The 22539-nt window shown below is 44.7% G+C and overlaps 1 protein-coding gene across 7 annotated transcripts in view; it reads right to left on the bottom strand.

The window, feature by feature from the left end:
• Window positions 1-22539, bottom strand: part of MRAS (muscle RAS oncogene homolog) — a 56586-nt gene that overhangs the window by 15312 nt on the left and 18735 nt on the right. For 4 of the 7 annotated variants that reach the window (XM_039837272.1, XM_039837270.1, XM_039837273.1 and 1 more), the window contains exon 2: window positions 16954-17164. In XM_039837272.1, the coding sequence (XP_039693206.1) occupies window positions 16954-17146 (193 nt within the window). In that variant the 5' untranslated portion in view covers window positions 17147-17164. Of the gene's footprint in view, window positions 1-10024; window positions 10233-16953; window positions 17165-19243; window positions 19320-19683; window positions 19826-22539 lie in introns of those variants that run through there. The other 3 variants (XM_039837269.1, XM_039837271.1, XM_039837274.1) reach the window with 3 other exon arrangements.

Here is a 22539-nt window from a genome sequence, read left to right as displayed (position 1 = left end):
GATGGTTTCCTTTGCTGTGCAGATTTTAATCTGATGTAGTCCCATGTGTTTATTTTGGCTTTTGTTACCTTTCTTTTGGTGTCAAATCCAGAAATCATCTCCAAGACCTATATCAAGAGCTTATAGATACAGAGAACAAATTGGTGGTTGACAGAGGCAGAGGTGAGGGGGTGGAGGATGTGTAAAATGAGTGAAGGGGATTAAAAGTTACAAATTTCTAGTTATCATATAAGTAAGCCATGGGATATAATCTACAGAATAGTGACTATAGTAAAAAATACCGTATTGTATATTTGAAAGTTGCTGAGAGTAGACCTTAAAAGTTCTCATCACAAGAAAAAAAATTTTTCATAACTACGTATGAGGATGGATGTTAACTAGACTTGTAGTTGTTATTTTGTGATATAAAAAAATATCAAATCATTATATTGTATACTTGAAACTAATAAAATGTTATATGTCAATTATACCTTAAAAACAGCATTTTAAATACAAAAAATCCATTTGTCTACTCCTACAAAGATACATATAAAACAAAATGCATAGGAAAATAAAAAATGAAAGAATAAAACAGAATATGCCAGCGACACACATCCATAAACAAAACTCAAGGCCAAAGCATTAAACAGGACAAACCAGGGTATTTATAATGGGAAAACAGTATGGGTATCAAGAAGTGCCAAAGTCACAAATCATAAGCATCTAAGAATTTTACCTAAATATACATATATGTATAAAAAACTGATTTAAAAAATAGAAATTGACAAACCCCATAATCATTGTGGGAGAACTGAACAGGCTTCTCTTAGAAATAAACAGATAAGTGGACGAGAGACAGTGAGAACAAACTTTACACCTAAAGAGGAAATAAGCATTTTTAAACACACATGAAATCATCACAAAAAATGAGTATGTTAGGCTATCAACAAAAATTTCAAAAATTCCAGAAAGCAGAAACCATATGCGCCATCTTTTGCCTATAATGCAATAAGCTCAGAAAGTAATAGAAACTAAGTATAAAAAAATCTATCCACTTGTAAATTTAAAAAGTTACACTGCTATTTAACTCTCCAGTTATAGAGAAAAGCAAATCACAAATTACAAATAATTTAGAACTAAACAACAACAGTAATCAAACCTCTGGTTTGAAGTCAAAGAGAGACTCAAAGGAAAGTTATGCACTTTAAATGCACTTCAGAAAACAAGAAAGACTAAAAATTAAGTAAGCATTTAAATCAAGAATCTAGAAAAGGAAAAATAAAATAAAACCAAAGAAAGAAGAAATCATCACTAAAAGTAGAAATTAAGAAAATGAGAGGAAGGAAAAAGTATTGATATCTAAAAATAGAAAGCTGATTCTTTGAAAGAACGAAATTAAAAAAAAAACAAACAAAGCATTAGCAATTCTTATCGGAGGAAAAAAAGACAAATAAGCATTTGGAAAGAGAAAAGGCCTATGACTATGGATATGATATATATTTAATTATGAGAGAAAACTATATAGCAGTAAATCTTCAATTCTCAATGAAATAGGTGATTTAACAGAATATAAATAAGTAAAATTGATTGAAGAAAATATATACAACTTGAATAGGCCGATTATCAATGAAATTGAAGGGATAAAATCTACCCCACGAATGGCACAAAGCTATTCTTGTAATCTAAAAATTGTTTCAGAGCACAGAAAATATAGGAACTTTCTAGCATAATCCTAATAAACTGGACAGGGATGGCATGTGGGTATGTGGTGACTGCCAGACCCACCCACCTTGGGGGGCAGAAGCAGCCTGCATGTGGGACCATAAGAGGTGTATTCAATTATCCATTTGCAAATTATTTTCTAAGTACCTATTCCGTGCCAACCAGTCTGCCTGGTACTTTAGGTGGTTAAAGATGTATCTCTCTATCAAGGTACATAGAGGCCAGTTGGACTGATACTGAAAGAAGAAATACAATGTGGAACAGAAAGTGATACTACGGGAAATCTAGGGAAAGGGGGAGGTCCCGTCAGTTTGGATAGATAATGGAGGATTTTAGCAAAGAGGGGACATTTAATCCTGCCCTCGAAAAAAGAATAGAATTTGACATAAAAAGATGGGGCCTGGAAAAAGGTCTTCCGGGCAGAGAAACAGCATGAACAAGAGCCTAGGAGCTGAAAGGAAGAGAGCAGTATGGAGGCTGAGTGCTGGGGTAAAAAGTCTGTGACAGGGAACAAGAGAGAGAAAGAGGAGACAGGGAGACCAGAGGCTGGGGACCCTGAATCTTGAATCCCTCACTGGCACTGGGGAGCTACTGAAGATTCAGAGAGGAGAGAGATATAGTCAGAAGAGGGGGAGTTTGGCAGCCAAAGTGGGAGGGCCATGGAGGCAGGAGGCCTGTGACGAGGTGGAGGAGAGACCTGGGCAGAGGCGACAAGGGCATAAGGACGGGTAGGTGTTTGAGATGGAGAGGGAAGAATGAATGGGGCCACCCTGAGAACACAGAACACAAATGGCTGTGGAGCCAGCGGGAGAGATGAGAGCTGAGGGTACCTTGGGAATTATAAACTTTGGGCCTTGGGAGGGCAGCTACAACCAGGCAGGAGGAGGTGCGGGCTGAGCTGGGCCAAGTCTGGTGTGGGGTCCCATCCCTCGTCCAGCCCACCCCTTCGCACACATACACCTGGGAATGCCTGGTCACGGGCCCCTTGTCAGCAGCTCTGCCTCCAAGACTTCCTGGGGGAGGCTGAAGATAACAGGCAGCTATGCTTTTAAGAAATGATTCTGCCTGCATTCCTCCTGCTTGTTGATGTCATGAAGGTAGGAGGACTCCCAAGACAGAATTAGTCACTGTGAGAGAAGAGGTATTCTGCATGTGTGTGTGCGTCAGAGTGAGAGAGAGAGAGAGATGGATGCACTGAAAGGAAGGAGGAGAAAAAAGTAACAGAAATTGTAACTTCTGGAGACAGAGAGGGTGAGTGCTGTGCGCCTCTGTCTGGCCTGCCCCAGTCCTCCCACTCCAAGGTTGACAGGGTCAGCAATGTCCCTGAAGAGGATTAAAGTGGAAGCCCTGGGGCTGCTCTTGGATCTTGGGGATTTCAGAAGCCAAGCCCCACATGCTGGTGTGGCATGGAGCCCCAGGCAGGTGGGCCAGCATGGAAGGGGCACCAGGCCCGGTTTCTACTGAGCCCTCCTCCTCCTCTCCCTTCCCCTTCCTCTTTCTTCTCTCCTTCTCTGTCCTTCTTGCTCTCCCTTCCTTTCCTTCTCCCCACCCCTCCTTTTCCAGGGCTTCTGGAGGGAGGCAAACCCTGGCATGGGGCTCTGACACTGGCCTGCAGCCCAGGGTACAGTCTGAGCTCTTTCACTAAAAGTAGTCCCACCCACCGTGTTCCTACTGGCAGCAAGCGCTGTGCCAGGGGCTTTATACACACTCGCCTTCTCAGTCCTCCTCGCGACTGTGGGAAGAAAGTACTGTTACTGGTCCCCAGTACAGATGAGGAAACTGAGGCCCAGGGAGTTAAAGGATCTGCCTGAGACCACGTGCTGGGAAGAGGGCACTCCGACATCCTCAGGGCCCCGCTGCCCCAGCCGGTCCAGTCTTTTTCCTTCAACCAGAGAGTGTGGGTATAGCCACCCAGAACCAGCCAGACTGTCTCGACTCTAAGCCTTTGCTCTCTAGCTGGCTACAGTCCACCTTCTCTCCTGAGGTCCCAGCCTCTGACCTCAGTCTCCAAACCCTTCCTGTCGTGTGTGCCATCGGATCTTCCAAGTCTGTGCCTCCAGGCCTGGCTCAGCTCCCCACCATGGGTGGAGCCCCAAAAGGGCTGAGCCTAGCTTTCCTTTCTCTGTTTCTCCCCAAAGCTTCGGCACCCAACGAGAGCTCAAAAAGTAACTGAGGATGACTGAACACATCACGTGCATGTTAGACGAAGCGCTGTTGTTGTGTTCAAACAGCCATGCTGGCTTGAAGGGAAATCACTGAAAACTGACTGAGTTTTAACTTTTATAATGCACTCTTCAGGGTAAAGTAAGTGTTCTGGATGGGTAACAATAGAGATGATAATTTCTAGAGACAATATGCTTCCAAGGCCTGTGCCTGCTGTTGTTTACGCCTCTAATCCACAGACCCACCGGGGAGGCGGAGGAGTTGTGTGCATTTTACAGGGGACTCAGGTGGGGAAGCCTGTGCCCTTGCCAGGAAAAGACTTCAATAAAGTAATGCTTCGCTGAGCATCTTTACCACTGTAACTTGCTCTCCCGTTTCTGGATAAGGGTGTGTATGGAGCAGGCTGGGTGCCGGGCAGAAGGGCTGGCCGCATCGACCATGCACTGTTCCCAGAAAAAGGCCGCTTTCTTCTTCTCCAAGGTGTGGGCAGGGTGTGCAAAGTCAGGCCACTTGGGACTCTCGAAGGGGTGGGAGCTAGAATCCTGCGGCAGGCAGGGCTGGCTCCTTGGCAGGCAGGGAGATTCCCCCTGGCGGTGGCCCCGACTTCAGAAGGCATCGGGGAGAAGTGCTGGCCCCCCAACTCAGAGGACACAGCTGGGGGAGTGGACACAGCTGGGGGAGTGGGTGAGGGGGTCCTTGGGATACGTTTTCATGAAGTCCGTGAATCCCGAGTTGGCAGACGAATTGCATATGTGGGTACACATTCTTTCTTGGAGACAGACTATGGCTTTGTGGGATTTTTTAGAGGAGCCTGGGGTACCCCCTTTCCCCATGTCACTCTCAGGGAGAAAAGAGAAGAGAGGAAAGAGCAGCAGGGAATCTCAGTCATCAGGAACTCAGGAACATGCAGGGACAGATGGGAACTTGGGGTCCCTGGCCATGGAGAAGAACAGGGAGGCAAAGTGTAGACCCACAACCCTATTTCTACCTCACAACTACTCTAGGAGGCCAGCATTTACAGGTGAGGAAAAGGAGGCAGGCAAGGTTACTGACCTACCTGCTCAGGTTCACACTGCTAATGAGCATAAGAGGCACTTTTTGAACCTAAGCCTGTGTGGGTCCAAGCCTTGCTGAGTTCCTGGCACTTGCCTGTCTTTAAATGGGGAGCCAGCAGCAGCGTCCTCAAGGCCTGTGAAGAGGAACAGGTCTGAAAGGAGTGGGTGAGGACAGAAGGCCTGAGGTTTGCAGAGACAGAAGACAAAAGCCTGGAGGCTATGCTTCCTACATCCACGTTCACCTGGTTACCCCAAACCCGCTACCTGCTCCACACCTGCCCCTGGGCAGTCACATGTGGCTGGGAGGAGTCTGAGAGCACCCACAACCAGGGCCTTTAGAGCACCCAACAATTCTAAACACTCTCCCAATCCTGGGGACATCGTTTCCCACCGCCTCCTCTCTCCACGAGCCTCCGCTCCCAACTGAGGATCTGAAACAGAAAATCAGGAACTAAAGTCTATAAGCTTCCACCCGAAACCAACCCACCTCGGAGACAGTGGCCTCCTACACTGCTGGCAGGAAGGTAAAATGGTGCAGCCACTTTAGAGAACAGTTTGGTAGTTACTCAAAATGTTAAACATACAGTGATCCTTTGACCCAGCAATTCCACTCCTAGGGAGAGACCCCAGAGAAGTGAGAACACACATCCACACAGAAACTTGCACACGAATGTTCATGCAGCATTATTCATCACAGCCCCAAATGGAAACAACCCGAATGTCTATCAGCTGATGAAACGATAAAACATAGTATATCCATATACCAGAATATTACTCTCACATAAAAAGGAATGAAATTCTGATACATGCTACAACATAGGTGAACCTTGAAAACCACACGCTAAGTGAAAAAAGCCAGTCCCAGAAGGCCACATGCCACATGATTCCATTCATATGAAATATCCAGAAGAGGCAAATCCATAAGGACAGAAAGGAGGTTAGTGTTTTCAGCGGCTAAGGATAGCGGGGAATGGGGAGTGACTGCTAATGGGTATGGATTTTTTGTGGGGGGAAGGTGATGAAAATGTTGAGGAATTGGGTAGTGATGATTCTAATGATTGCTGATTTGTGAATAAATCAGCAAGTTGTGACTGCATAACTTCACGCATATGCTAAAAACCACTGAATTATATACTTGAAAAGGGGAAATTTTACACATGAATTATATCTCAATTTAAAACATTGTATAAGGGGGGAAAAAAAAAAATCCCATCTTCCTTTCTCTGAAACACATGCTCAGCTTGCCCTCGCTATGGGGCATGACCTGGTCCTGCACCTGCCTAAGACCAGCCCCTTCAGCTGGGCACTAGATCCTGTCCCCTGTCCCCAAAAAGGGCACTGCTGCTACTGTTGTCTCCTCCCTCTCCTGTATCATCCATTTCTCTCTATTGGTTCATCTCCATCTGTATGTAAACATGCTGTAATTTCTCTCGTCTTAAAAATTAAACAAAAATAAAAGAGCCGGAAATTAAAAATAAAAATGCCACTCCTTGACCTCGCATCTCCTCCTTCTAGCTGCTGTCCATGTCTCTGTTCTTCTCCACGGCCGCGCTCTGACTCGTTTGTTCTCACCGTCCTTCTCCTCCACTCACTCCTGAACCCACTGCGATCAACCTTCATTCCTGACTGCTCTATCAAACTTGACCTTGTCAAGTCACCAATGACCTCTATGTCATTAAATCTAAAGGGCCCTTCTCAGTCCTCACCTCCTGGATGCAGCAGTGGGTGCAGCTGATGGTTTCTTCCTTTCGGAAGAGCCTTTTTCACTTGGCCTTGGTTCTCCTACTGCAGTGACTGGTCCTGCTCTGTCCCCTAGTCACCCTCTAAACATTGGGGGTCCTTGTGCTCGGTCCTGGGACCCCTTCTCTAACCACATTCACTTCCTTGGTGATTTCTCATTTCATGGCTTTACAAGTCAACTCTCAGATTTCCATCTCCAGCCCACACATCTTCCCTAACTCCAGACTGAGACATCCAGCTGCCAGTTTGACTTCTATTTGCGTGTGTGAAAGGCATCTCAGATTTAATATGTCCAAAATTAGACTCTCGATTTCCCCCCAAAACTTGCTTTCACCGGTCTTCCTAATCTTGATAAACAGCTCTGTTGTACCAGTTGTGCAGGCCAAAGGCTCTTTCTACTCTGCCCCTGCCCCACCTATACACTCCCTCCAACAAATCCCACTTCCTTTTTCAAAATACATCCAGAATTTAACTCATTCTCACTGTCTCCTTCGCCAGTGCCCTAGTCTACTATCAGAAGCCTCTTAACTGGTCTCCCTGCTTCTGCTTTGGTTCCCCTATTCTCCACACCACAGCCAAAATGGGCCTTTAAAACACCAGTCAGACCACGTCCTTCCTCTGCTCAAAATCCTCCAATGGCTTGTCTCCCGACAAGGCCCTAGGAGATGAGTGCCCTCCAGCTATCTCTCTGACCTCTCCTATTACCCTCCCTCTCACTTGCTCTGTATCCTGGCCTCCTAGATGGTCTTCAAACAGGCCAGACACAGCCCTGCCTCAGGGCCTTTGCACGTGATACCCTCTCTGTCTGAGATTCTCTTTCCCCAGGTACAGGCACAATTTTCTCTCTCAGGGTTCTGCTCCAAGATCATCTTATCAGGAAGGTCTTCCCTGGCCAGCCTACACAAGATAGCAACCCCCTCCTGGTCACCTATCTCCTTTCCCTTGCCTTATTCTCCTTCACAGCATTTACCGCTACCTGACACATTGCACATTTATGCTGTCTCCCCCATTCTAATATGTTTCATCAGAGCAGGGACTTTACTTTGCCAACCGCTGCATCTTCAGAACCCAAAAGAGAGCCAAGCACATAGCAGAAGTGTTTGTTGAATGAATTAGTGAACTCACTTGTGTACACAGGGACCAAAGCACACATCCCTGGAGGTGATGGCTATAGAGAGGAATAGACGAAGGTAGTAGCTCCAAGTCAGGGGTTCCAGCCTCACTCCTGAACCTCCCCAGATGCAGGCAGATGGGTTGGTGGCCCCTCATCTGCACATGCGAGAGGGTCTGCTTTTGAAAGCACCAAGCCACCCTCATAAATAGTAACAGCATTTACCGCTACCTGACACATTGCACATTTATGCTGTCTCCCCCATTCTAATATGTTTACATAAATCATATTAGAACAATTATACTATTAGGACAAAATTCATATTAGAATAAAACACTGAGACTTACTATGTGCCAAGCTCCTCACAATGTGCCTTATTCCCTCACCCACTCAATAAACAAGAACTAAGCACCTAACAGGTGCCAGCTCCAGGCTGACATCAGAGATAGGATGGTGGACAAAGCCTTTCTCCTCAAAGAGCTTACAATTGATAATGTTTTATTTATTTATTCTTTGCAACAACTGTGAGGCTATATCCCACAGACTCTACCATTAAGGGCACATGATCTTTGTCCGGGGGCTGTCTGTGCCCAAAGGAAAGAGGAGCCCACAGTCACTCAGACCTGGGGCACGGTAACAACAGAATGACAGTGGCTACACTGGGGCCTGGAGCTGGTGGCATCACCCAACACAAGGGCAGACTAGTGAGGTCTCAAACCTATCGGGCTGATGCACTCAGCCTAAACTGCTCACATGACTTCTAATAGCGATCACCATGATGTTCTGAGATCAGGACAAACCCCAAAATTAACCACAGGAGTATAGGACCTGATTGCCAGCAATATGAGTAAGAGGAAAACCACCTGGGGTTTGGGGTGCTGACAAGCTTGGTATGACCCCTGGTTGTGCAGTAACTTTGGAGGGGGAGGGTGCATGTTGCACCTTTAACACTCGGCCTTGTCGAGCTGACTCTAGGTCACTGGCTGCTGGTGGGTCTCTAAACTCCCAGACTGCCTAGTAGGGCTAAGGTGAGCACAGAGCAGGCTAAGATCCCTGGCTTTGGGGTTGGAGAAATTGGGCTCTAATCAGCTACCTGACCCTAGACATGTTACTTCCCCTCTCTGAGTCTTCGTTCCCTCGCCTGCAGGGGCCCGACCAATCAGAGGGCTGCTGGACAGGCACTGGAGCCCTCAGGGACACAGCACTGCAGTGGCAGAAGCGATTTTCCAGTGATACGAAAGCATTGCACCATTTTATCAAGTAATACAGTAGTACTGGCGCATGATGGCTTAAGAAGAGCTGTTCTCACCTGTAAAGTGGAGACACTCATTTCAATTTAGCAAAATTGTTATAAGCATGAGATGAAACAGTCCTTAGCACTGGGTCTGGCCTTCAAGAAAAGTCTGGGCAGCAGTAACTGCTAACATCGCTGCGAAGGCAGAAGGAGCAAGAGTGAAAGGGGGCTTGGGAGGCAGATCTGGCCTCAGCGTAAGGAAGGGCTTTCTACCAGCAAGCACTGCCCCAGGCACCTTGGAGATCAGTGAGCGCCATGTCCCCAGAAGCATCCAAACAGTGATGGCTAATGGAACCAGGATAAAGGGGTCAGGCAGGGGCCTACAGGGCTGGATTTCATCATCTCAGGCCAGTAGCCATGTTCCCTTATAAAGGAAAAGAGGAAAATTCCTCCCACATCACTGCCAGCAGGAAAAGGGGAGGATGGTGGAAGGACAGGCCAGCTCTGCCTGCACCCTGCTCTCAGCTGGGGCCATGGGGAAGTGCTACTGAGCATAGAAGCCCACCATGTAAAGCCCCTAGATCCAAAAAAAACTTAATAAATGCTCCTTTTCCTCTCATTGCCCTTCCAATGTCCTCTTCCCCTTCCCCTCCTCAAGAAAAAATGTGGATTCAAGTGTTTGGGGAAAAGCCAGGTCCAGTCTCTTTCGGGAAGACAACAGCACTTGTGTCTGAGGTTTGGGCAGAAGCCAGGGTGGAAACGTCTCAGCTTCTGAGGGTGCAGGAGAAGAGCCAGGGCTTCTGCTCTTTACAAAGACTGAGCCCCTGCCTAGAATATAGGGCCCCTAGGTGAGATAGGGTGTCTGGAGACTCCGGGCCCACTGCTGTTCTCTGTCGATGGAAGAAGATGCAAGGTTCTAGAAGATGACTGGGCAGAGGGTGGAGCTGGGGGCCATATGAGTGGGAAAGCCCAGAAACACCTGCTCTTATAAGTGGGCAAAGGATTTGGTCAATACCTTACCCTGAAGGCTTGAGACTTGGGCCAACACTGGAGTAGGCAGCTTGACAGGATGGGGACGTGCTTGGCGGAATCGAGAGGCCCTAGGCCTGGCTCTGCCTCTAGCTGGGTCTGACCGTAGGCAAGTCTGTTGTCCATCTGCACCACAGTCTCCTCAGGTGGAAAGGGTGGGGGCTGACTCCGCAGAGCTCAGGTGCCTTCCATCCCCAACCTAACAGAAAATATAGGCACACGGGACTCTGACAAAGCAGTTGAAAGCAGGGACTGGAACGGGTATTTATACATCCACGTGCATAGTGACATTATTCACGAAAGCCAAAAGGAGGAAACAACCCAAATGTCCATTGCTGGATGAATGATTAACAAAATGTGGTATGCACCTACAGTGGAATATTGTTCAGGCTTAAAAAGAAAAATCTGGCACATATATAACATGATGAGCCTGAATGACATAGTGCTAAGTGAAATAAGCCAATCACAGAAGTACAAATATTATATGATTCCACTTATAAAAGGTACCTAGAATACTCAAATTCATAGAGATAGAAAGTGGAATGATGATAGACAAGGCCTGGGGGAATGGGGGATGGGGAGCTATTATTTAATAGATGTAGAATCTTAATTGGGGAAGATGAAAAAGTTATGGAGATGGATGGTGGTGGGGTTGCAGAGAATGTATTTAATGCCACACAACTGTATACTTAAGATGGTAAGTTTTGTTATGTATATAATAAAATAAACACAATAAACACACACACACACACACACACGCACACACACACCCTCCAGAACTCTGCTAATGCTTGGGTTTTCCTGATTCATGAAGCCTGAGAACTGGGGTACAGCGAGCCACACAGCTGAAAGCCAGGGAGAGGTGGGGTCCAAAGTCAGAGACCAGAAGAGAAGACTGGACGGCCGGGAAATGGGGGAGCTGATGCAACCACATAGCAGAGGTGAGGCCCAGTCGGTGGGGAGGAGATGTTCCCAGAGTGGGGACCTTAACAATGGAAGGTGAGACAAAGATCCCAATGCCCTGAGGGAAAGAGCTCAGAGCCGAGAACTCAGAGCCAGCCTGCTCCAAAGCCTGGGGGTCCCACAGGTACTAGAGAGCCTCGTTTCTGGCCCCTGAGGTCAGTTATCTCCTGTCTCGTGGATTCTGGGAGGACAAGGGCAATGAGGCCCCCTGAAAGAAAACAAGAAACAGGTTTGTGATTCTCACAGGAAGGCTGCGACAACCCTCAATGTAGAAACCACAGAGAAGGCTTCCTGAGCAAGCTTATGAATCCAATTTGAAATTCAGATCAGAAATGGAGTACCTGGCTCTCTGAAGGCCCTTGGGCAAGGAGGAAGAAGGGCAAGTAGGTGTGCCTGTTGGTTCTGATAATCCAGTCCACACCACCATCTCCCCTGTCCCCCATTACAACTCCCACTCCCAGAGGCATAGGGGTCAGCCCCGTGAGGTGGGAGAGGATTGACAGACTGACAGTATAGGAGACAAAGGGGAGTTCAAATCATTGCTAGCTGTGTACATCTGTGCTTTATTTTCTCCATCTACAAATGGAAATAACAACAGAAGCCTCCACAATGTTGTTTGTAAGGATTAAAAAAAAGCATAAGCAAAGTGCCTAGCATGGGCCTCCCATGCAGTAATTGCCCAATAAATACCGTCCTTATTGAACTCTTCTCCTCCTCATCACTGCCATCATTACCATTACCACGATGCCATGTGTCTGCACTTCCCGAGTTTGGGAGAAACTCAGAGTTCGGAGCACTTGGAAGGCATCCCAGGCTTAGCGCCCCTCCACCCTGATGGGGTGGCCTCCAGGGAAGCAGGACCTCAGGGTGCTGGATACCCGAGGAAAGTCCTGTCTATCCCAGGGCTGCGAACCACCCCAAAAGGCCTCAGCCCCAGAAGGTGTTAGTTACACTTGAGCCTAAACCAACCAGCCTTGATTAAAGTTCTCAAAATACGGGGCATCCTTTTAAACACCAAACTAATTAATATTTAGCAGTAATGTTTTAAGCTTTCCTTTCCTTAATAAAAGACCTAGTAGAGTGGCAATCTCCTGCTCTGGAGGCAGGCCTGGGTGGGCAGTGCTCTGAGTCAGGCCTGACCCTGGTAGCAGGATTAGAGGTGTGGCACCTAAGGGGACCCCAGGTGCTTCAGAACATAGGCTTTGCAAATTCATGCTCATAGAGTGGGGCCTGGCCACACTTTCCTCTCCTTGCCACTACTGCTATAAATGTTAGCACGAAATCTTCCTCAAAAACACCCTGGAGGAAAACTTTTATTTCCCTCAGAAATGGATCTAATACTCAAAGTTACTTTTTTTAAAAGTTTGAAAAGTTTATATGACTGTAGAGAGAAACAATTGTTTACTGAATTCCAAACTATGTATCAGGCCCGATGTGTTACTCTCTTACATGCATTATGCAAAGTTTTTCAGAATGTTTTCTGTGTAAATAGCCCAGAATGATATGCAAAAAATGGTCCTTTTAGGAAATCTTAAAGACAATATAGCCTAGAAATATGCTTCCAATATAGTTCATATTGAAGGTTCTTTTAAGTCTTGCAGTAAAGAAAACTGTTTATGTTCCTTTAACTCAGTATCCCAAAGTATATATTCGAATGTGTGATGTATGAAATGGTTTTAGAAAGTTCATAAACGTAGGTTTTAAATTTTAATAGTTATACATATTTAATGTGCATTAGAAATAATAGAGCGAGCACATCAAACCTGTGACGGCACATATATTGTTCAGCATTCATTCATTCATTTATTCCATAAACATTTATTGAGGATTCACTATGAGCCAAGCAGTAGTCTAGATGCTAGAGGATATAGCAGTAATAAAGTCTCTGCTCTCATATCTGTTTTAGTAGGGAGTGACAAATAAACAAACAAATAAATGTATTAAACAAATATAAATATATATGCAACAATAAAAGGTAGAATAAAGAAAAAGAGTTGAGCAGGAGGACAGAAACGAAGGGGTGGGGTGAATAACAGGGTAGATGGTTTGCTCAGGAAAAACCTCCTAGATAATGTGACATTTAAGTGGAGACCTAAATGAAGTGAGAATATATTTCTGCAGTGAGAACATTCTAGGCAGACGGAACACCAAATGCCAGGTCCCTAAGGTGGGGATGTGCCTGGTACCTGGTGGAATTATTCAAAGTTCCAGGGCTGCAGACAAGCCCCCGAAGGATGATGCTTTGTAAAATCAAGGTATAATTCAAATATCATCCTATTCACTCTTTAACAGTGTTTTTCACTTTAAAATTCGATTGAAAATTCAGTGGTTTTGGTATATATATACAAAGTTGAATTTTTTTTAAGTGATGATATGGTTCTGGTTCTGGCCAAGATGGAGTAACAAGGACCAGATTTGCCTTCTCACCTGAAACAACCAAAAAACAGACAAAATATATAAAATAATGGTTTCCAAAACACTGTTCAGGCAATGAAGGATGGTGACCCCTGAGAGATGGGACATAAAATAGATGTGGGTACCTATAGATGCCCAGCTTACTGCCATGAGAAAATTTCCAGGACACAGTGCAGAGAGGGAAAACCCACAGATAAAGAATGTCATTTTATAATAATAAAAGGTCAATTCTTCGGAAGGATATGTCCATCCCAAACATTTATGCACTTAATAATAGAATGTCAAAATACATGCAGCACAAACTGATCGGAAAAAAAAATAGACAATTCTACAATTATACTCTGAACTCCAACATCCCTCTCTTAGTAATAGAACAAGTAGACAGAAAATCAGTAAGGATATAGAAGACTCGGACAACACTGTCAACCAACTCGATCTAATTGATATTTATAGAACATACCACCCAATAACAGCAAAAAACACATTCTTTTCATGTGCACATAGAACATTTACCAAGATAGATAGATATCTTGGGCCATAAAACAAGCCTCGATAAATTTCAAAGAATTCAAATAATATACTGTATGTTCTCTGACACAGTGAAATTAAAATAGAAATCAATGATGGAAAGATCTGTAAAATCCCTAAATACTTGAGAACTAAATAATATATTTCTAAATGACCCAGTGGGTCAAAGAAGAAATCAAAGGGGAAATTAGGAAGTATTTTGAACTGAATGAAAATGAAAACATAACGTATTCAATTTTGTGGAATGCAGCTAAATGAGAAGTTAGTGGAGATTAATAGCACCAAATGAATACATAGGAAAAAAAGAAATATTCAAATCAATGAGATCGGCTTCCACTTTAAGAAGTTAGAAAAAGAAGAGCAAATTAAATTCAAATAGGCAGACAAAAGGAAATAATAAATATAAGAGTAGAAATCAGTGAAGCCAAATGGGAAAAATCAATAGACTCAAAAGTTGGTCATTTCAGAAAATCAATGATATTGATATATCTCTAGCCAGCCTGATCAGGAAGAAAGGGGAAGACACGAATTACCAATATCAGGAATGAAAGAAGCAACCTCACTACAGATTCTATAGATACTAATAGGACAATAAGAGATTATTATGAACAACTTTATGGCAATAAATTTGATAACTTTGATGAACCGAACAAAATTTTGAGGCACAAACTAACTACCAAAGCTCACTGAAGAAGAAATGGATCACCTGAATAGCCCTGTATCTATTAAATAAATTGAATTTGTAGTTTAAAACCTTCCTACAAAGAAAACTCCAGGACCAGATATCCTGTTAGGTGCATTCTACTAAATATTAGAGGAAAAAATAATACCAATTTTGTTCAGTCTTCCAAAAAATTGAAGAAGGAATGCTTTCATATTCATTCTACAAAACCAGCATTACTCAACATAAGGAAACTACAGACCAATATCTCTCAAGAACATAGATGCAAAAATTCTAAACAAAATTTTAGCAAATCAAAGCCAACAATATATAAAAGGACAATTCATCATGACCAAGTAAAGTTTATCCCAGGGATGCAATGTTGGTTTAACATTAGAAAAATGAATCAACATCATTTGTTACACAAACTAAAAAAGAAAAATCATATGATTATCTCGGTAGACACTGAAAAAGCATTTGACGAAATCAAATATTTACTCTCAGTAAACTAGCAATAGATGAGGACATCCTCAAACTAATAAAGAGCATCTATGAAAAAACCTATAGCTAACATCATACTCAATGCAGAAAGTGAAAGCTTTCTCCTTAAGATAAGAATAAGACAAGTATGTTTTTAGTCAGTGAAATAAGGCAGGAAAAAAGAAATAGAAGCCATCCAGATTGGAAAGGAAGAAGTAAAACTATATTTACTTACAGACATGATCATCTATGCAAAAAATCCAGTGGAATCTATGAAAAAGCTAGAATAAGTGAGTTTAGCAAGGATGCAGGTTACAAGATTAACATACAAAATTCTATAGTATTTCTATATATTAGCAACAAATGACTGAAAACTGAAATAAAAACAATGTTATTTATAATACAGATGTAGGTATAAATCTGATAAAATATGTACTCAAAACTACAAAAAAAAATGATGAGAGAAGTAAAGATTCAAATAAACAGAGATTCTGCACTCATGAGTAGGGAGACTTAACATTGTTAAGATGTCAATTCTCCTCAAATCAATTTATAGCTTCAACACGATTCCAATCAAAATCTAGAATTTTAGAATTTAACTGATTCTAAAGTTCATATGGAAATGCAAAAAACCTAGGCTAGCCAAAATAACTTTGAAAAAGAACAAAGTTGGAGACTTAAGAGTATCTGATTTCAAGACTCATTGTAAAGCTACAGTTATGAAAACAGTATGGCATTGGTGTTAAGACAGACACAGATCAAAAGAAATAGAATATACAGATGACCAATTTTCATCACGGGTGCAAAGACAATTCAGTGGGGGAAAGGACAATCTTTTCGACAAATAGTGCTGAAATAACTGCACATTCATATACAAAAAAAGAGAACTTTGTTCTATATCTCATACCATATACAAAAATTTACTCGCTATAGATCATAAACCTAAATGGAAAATCTAAAACCATTAAACTTCTAGAAGAAAATATAGGAAAAAACCTTTGTGACCTTGGGTCAAGTGATGATGTCTTAGATACAACACCAAAAGCATGATCCATAAAAGAACAAACTAAGAAATGAGACTTGACGAAAATTAAAAACTCTGGTGTTTGACAGTCGCTGTTAAGTGGATGACAAACAAGCCACAGACTGGGAGAAAATATTTGCAAATCACATATCTGACGGAGGACTTGTATCCCAGCGGTTTTCAAAACTCCCCTCCTAGAATGACATTGTATGATTCAGACTGTTTAAGACAGGGATTCCGAGTACAAAGTAATAATCAGGAAGAATCTAGAGAAGTGACTCTCTAACTTCAGCATCACCTGGAAGGCTTGTTAAACAGATTCCTGGGCTTCGCTCTCAGAATTTCTGAACAGGTAGGGCCTGAGGATTTTCATTTCTGACAGGTTCCCTGTGCTGCTGCTGCTGGCCTGGCTACCACACTTTAAGAACTGCTAATCTGGACCAATTTAGATTAAACTAGAAACACGATGTCAGATGCAAGTTTTTTCCCCCCAAGGGAAAATTACCAAATAAACTATGCTTATTAAGAAATAATATATTCCCCCCCTCTTTTTTTTTTTTTATTAACTAGAGACATCAGTAAATGTTAGAGCTTCTGATCAAACAAGAAATAACAAACATGGCATCACTGAGCTGGCATGAGTCTAGCTCTGCCTCTTTGTTGAATACACATTTTAGTTTCCATAAAACTGTTCAGAATTCACCCTGGAAACCATGCATGGCCTTGTACCAACTGCCTCATAATGGCAACTTGAAGGAAACCATCATGCCCCACTGAAGCCTGCCACCTTTCCCTGACCCTCTGCATCTCATGCCCCAGCCCCATGCAGGGCTGCCATCCAGGCCTCACCGTCCAAGATGGCCCATTGATTGTCAATCTCTGTATGTTTCAGGTAGGAGTCCTCGATGGTCGGGTCGTAGTCAGGCACGAAGATCTTCTGGAAAAACTGGATGGTGAGGGCACTCTTGCCCACGCCCCCATCCCCCACCACCACCAACTTATACGTGGGGAGGTTGTCACTGGGGACGGCGCTGGTTGCCATGTTTCTGGTGGGTCAGACCTGGGGAAGCAAGACATGTGTAATGAGGCAGGGGCCTTTCCCTTTCTGACTTAGGGGGAAATATTCGTGGGTTTTCCTGCCTTGTTACAGAGTAATGAACACTCCCAATTATAGAAAGTTTTGAAAATGAAATGCAAAAGAAAATTAAAATGTCACTCCTAGTCCCACCACCCACAGACAATGTTAAAATAATTTATTCAATCGTTTATTAAATACCAACTATGTGCCAGGCCTGATCTTGGGGACAGAGTACTACTAGATGCCGTGTGGTCTTTAACAAGTACAGCCAAAAGCCATGTCGAAGAAGCTTTCCCACCACTAAACTTTGTCCTATGTACAGGTAAACATGAGGGCGTTAGTCTGAGCAGGGAAAGCACAGAGGTCCACCTTCCTCATCAACTGATCACTGGACAGCAGTGATGAGAAGGATTTGAGGCCATCTTTGATTAAAGGGAAAGGTTCCCAATAGCTTAGCACCCCTAAGCTCAGGGTGTCGGGGGCCCCTTCCAACTGTCAGAATTCTGTGATCCTAGCTCCTTTTCCTCAGTCTTCTTGACCTTTATTATGCACAAAGTCATGCTAGAATCTCAAGGCATTTGGTCAACCCTGTTCTAGTTGGGGAGGAGGAAGGGGAGGAGCAGGGCTACGTTTTGTTTTGATGATGTTGAGTCCAGCTAAGGCAGTGGTTCTCAAACAGGGACAATTTTGCCCCCCGGGGAAATCTGCAACATCTGGAGATATTTTTGGTTATCAAAACCAAGTGGGTGCTACTGGCACCTAGTCGGCAGAGGCCAGGGATGCTGCTCAACATCCTATAATGCACAGGACAGCTCCTGCCCCATGGCCAAGAATCATTCATTCTGAAACATCAATAGTTCCAAGGCTGAGAAACCTCGAGTTAAGGTGGCTAGGAGGGAGCTGGAAATGTGGGCCAGGATTCTGAAGAATAATTGGACCTTAACAGATAAGGGCTGACTGTGAAGAGGCCATAGCAGAGGAGAGTGACCTTTGGAAAGGATGTCACAAAGTGACACAGAGGAGAGGCAGGCAGGGGAGCATGAAAGGAGCACTTAGAAAAATAGGAGGGAAACCAGGATCTAGCGTAATGACGGAAGTCCATCGTTTCCAGAATGAGGGGGATGCCAGCACCAGATGTTAAACACTGGTGGCGTCAAGGGAAGAGTCACCTAGAGAACAATTTGGGGGTTGCTGCCAGGGACCTGAGCTGCTAACTTCGGGTCTTGCCAGGGAGAAGCAATACTACCTCCTGGGAGGGCATGCCTGGGTAGCATGAAAACTGACCCTGAGCCGAGGGGGTTAAAACTTGATCTTACTTCAATGTACTAGAAAAGAAGGAGTCTGTGCAAGTTGGGAGTGGGTAAGGCGCGGTGTGTGTGTGCCTGGTAGCAGGTTGTCAGGCAGCCTACTACCAGGAAGACAATGAACGCGGTGTCCTGTGTGTATTGCTGCTGGGAAGGCCATTGACCTCTCTGAGCCACAGCTTCCTTGCCTACCAGATTAAGGTAGTGGATTTTTACAGTTCTTTTTCAGCATTAAATGAGTCCTTAAGCCTAGATTTCAATCGAAAGGGTGTTAGACATAAATGTGGATTATCGGGCCACACTGATTTGCATGGGGGTTACAGGCAAGGTCATTGCATAATCTTTGCAGTTACTGGAGCCTGATGTTGACATTTAGGATTTCCCTGCAGTGTGGGGAAGTGAGGGCTTTCAAACACTGAGGGTGAAAGTGAAAATGTGTCCAAACAGAGTTAAGACTACACTTGCATAAATCTATTAAAATTTCAAATGTATATACCCTCTCTCGCAGCTAGAAGGCAAAAATTTATCCTAAGGAGATATTCAGACAAGTGCACAAAGATGTTAAAAATCAGGAAAAAATGAAAATAACTTAAACTTTGGGCAGGGAGAAGTTAAAGAAAATGTTTATCCACATAGTGTTTATCCACGCAGCCATGAGAAAGGATGCTATTCGCTAGAAAACGTTTATTTCATGTATGAGAAAAAAAAAAAGGCTGCAAAACAGCAAGTAATTGTGATTGTACTTCCATGAAATTACCCATCTGTGAACTACACATCGAGATGGGGATCCAGGCATAGAGAGGCTTAGCAGGTGGCTGTCTGTAATGCAGGGTTCAGGGCCCTTTCTCGATGTTTCTATTTTTTACAACAAGCATGGGTTATATTTGTATACCAGAAAAGCTCAACAATATTAAAATGCTCCCAACAAAATAAAATGTTCGGGCCACCTGAAAACGTGCAATTCCCTCTTTCAAGTGGGGATTAAGTTCCTTTGGTGCAGGATAGAAGGCCAGGGAGGTGCCAGCCGCAGCCCCAACAGCTGGTTCCACATCTCCCTACAAAGATGGGGACAAGCTGAGCTTCAGAGCACTGAGCTCTCCCACCTGACAGAGACGGTGATGCAAAGGGGCCAGAGGGGAGCTTCGGGGAGACAGAAATGGGGAGAGAAGGGGAAGGTCGGCTCCCTCTCTCACTTGCCTCTCAGGTCAGGGGCGCACGGTGTCAGCTCCTTACTGCTCCTCCTTAACTGCTGTCCTTGCCGGGCGTGGAAGGTGACACTGGGCCAGAGTGAATGTAAACACGTGAAAGGCTGTTTTTTAAAGTTCCTTTCCATTCTTTGCTGGCAGCGACGTGAATAAAAAATACTAAGTGGATAGGAAGGTATTGGGAAGGAAAATTGTTTCTCTTGGTTTTCTTCTCAAAGTAAAACGAGATAAGAAATACATTAGTAAACATGATAGAGGACGTGAACTGAACCTTTGAGTCGGTGCTGAGACCACTCACAGCAGAATCACCTGGGGACTTGCTAAAAATTGCCCTCTGCCTGCCATGCAAGGCAGCTGGCAGGAAATGGTCATGTGAGGGCCCCCTTCCTTTCACGGTGCCCTGCACCAGGGGCTGAGCCCCAGAGAGACCACGGGGAGCCAACTGAGAGTTCCAACTCAGCTTCAATGGAACAGGGTTAGAGTGCACAGTTAACACAAAAATTTGACTGGGTTGCTCATGGTAAAAAAAATCTTTAGTGCTGTTCATAACTGATGGGTCAAGTCTGGGCTCCTTCACCAGACAATCAAGGCTGTTGTCACTGTCTTCCGCCCCTGACCTCTCTAGCAGTACCTGTGCTGCAGCCCCTCACACTCCACTCTCTCCCCCAACTGGCTTTGTGTTCTCCCAGTTTGCCCTGTGGCCACACTGAGTCCTCTGCTCACTCCCAGGGCCCCTGGGAGAGCACGCACTCTTAACAGTCCTGGGCCCCAGAATCGCCTCCCCTGGGACTGCCTCTAGCACAGGTTTGAGCCCTGAAGTCCTTAGTACAGAGGCCACCATCACACCTAAAATCTCCTATACATTCATTATGCACAAAAGGGTAGGGAATGCATCTTGTCCCTGTCTGTAGCACCAAAGCCTGGCATAGCACCAGCACGGAGCAGATGCTTGCTGAAGGAACTGGAAGCTCAACACTGGAATTTCTGAACGACTGTCAGACAACTTACTAGCCACAGCCCTGGCCCTCACCATGCAGAGGGTTAAGGGGCAACTCTCACAACCAGAAGTTGGGATTGTCTCCCTTCCTCTACCAAGTCAGACCAGTCACACAGATAAGACCTTTCTGGTAGCAACTGTGAGCCCAGGAAGAAAATAAGGGGTTACTAGGGCGGGAGAATGAGTCCAGAGAACCCTCAATTCATAAAGGCTTTCAGCCAGATCTTCTGGCAACGGGCATGTTTTTCTAGTCTTCAATCTCCCCCAAATAAACCTTGACTAAATGATGTCTTTGTAAATGTGGGGAGGGCAGTCAAAATGGCAAAGGGCGTATATCACTCTCTACAAAACAGGCTGTTCTCACGTGGTGTAAAGAAAGATTTTTTTAAAGTCACCACAGGCTATGACAAAAGTCACTACAGTATAAAAAGCTGGTTGGTGGTTAAGGAACAAACTGCTTACATTCACGACACCCCTCTTCTCCAGTCTATTCAACTAGAAAGCATCTTAGAGATCACTCTAGAATGGCAGTTCTTTACCATTTGGGAGTCATGGATGGCCCCTCTGAAGTGCGTGTGGAGTGGGGGTATAGATAGACCTGAGGTTCTCCTTAAAGTTTCCCCACAAATTTTCTGTGCTGGATTCTCTCCTACTGACCAACTGAGTGACCTTGGGCAAGTTACCATTCACAGCCTCAGAGTCTTATTCGCAAGATGGGGTTGGTTAGGAGTCATATTTTATAGCATTGCCCTAAGCATAAAATTTAAAAGTATGAAATGTGTCGAGCTCAGAGAAGGTGCTCAAATGTTTGTTCTCTAGCCTTGTTTAGTGTGTGTGTGTACGGGGGCAGGTAATGAATCTGACTCTCCCATGGTTCCTCTGCTCTGAGGCCCCCCCCCCAGTTCCCAGCCTCCTCCCCCGCTGCCATCTCATCTCGGCTCCATTGCAGTCAGATTAAATAGGCCTGTGTGGGAACGACACCCATCATTTAGAACACTGTTTCCATGGGAAATGGCTCTGAGGTTCCAGGCAGCCCCCTCCACTCAGAAACCAACTTTTGGAAGAGCAGCCATTTGGCCACTGAGTGCTGGTTCCTATGGCAACTCCAGCTGAGAGTCCCTCCCAGTCTACAGGCAACCCAAACCCTCACTCCTACCGGAAACTTCTTCCTAAAGGGCAATATCGCTGCCTTGACAATCTTAACATGTGTACGAAAACGCGAAGCATCTTTAAGCTGAGCAATAAGCTTTGGTGGCTGCTGTCTTTTGCTCCCTCTCTTCTCAGGGTTAGCACCATCTTGCATAGTTTGAAGTTGTTTCCTGAATGGCAGATTCACCTCCCCAAGCAGCTTAAAAGCTCCATGAGGACAAGAGTCACGTCTCCTCATTCCCTTGCCTCTCACAGGGTCAGGCAGAGCCCAACACATGGAAGGCTCAGGGTCTATCCAATGACTTCGTACTGCCCCACTGCAGCCTTCCAGCCACCCAGCCCTCCCTGGGCCAAGAAGGGGCAGACTCATGCCTCTGGGAGGTGGGGCTGGGTAGACTGATGACCCCAGGGTAACATTTCCACCCAGAAAATTTCAAATTATATTGGGGGGGCATGTCTAAGACCTCCTGGGAGAAGTCTTGTGCAAAACCCCCCTCAGTTCTTAGGGGAGACAGCCTGTGGGGAGTGGGCATATAAGTAACAGCCTTCAACTTTGCAGCCAGGCAGCTTGAGTTCCACTCATGTCTCCAACATGGGCTCCCTGTGTGACCTGGAATCTTAGTTTCCTCATCTATAAAACAGAGGAACAGGATGCTCAAGAATGTATGAGGCCCCAGGAAAAATAAAAACAAAAAAACTCCA

The sequence above is a fragment of the Pteropus medius genome, unplaced genomic scaffold, assembly GCF_902729225.1.
Source record: "Pteropus medius unplaced genomic scaffold, Ma_sr-lr_union100, whole genome shotgun sequence".
Classification (NCBI taxonomy): domain Eukaryota; kingdom Metazoa; phylum Chordata; class Mammalia; order Chiroptera; family Pteropodidae; genus Pteropus; species Pteropus medius.
This window is presented reverse-complemented; position numbering and strand designations above follow the sequence as displayed.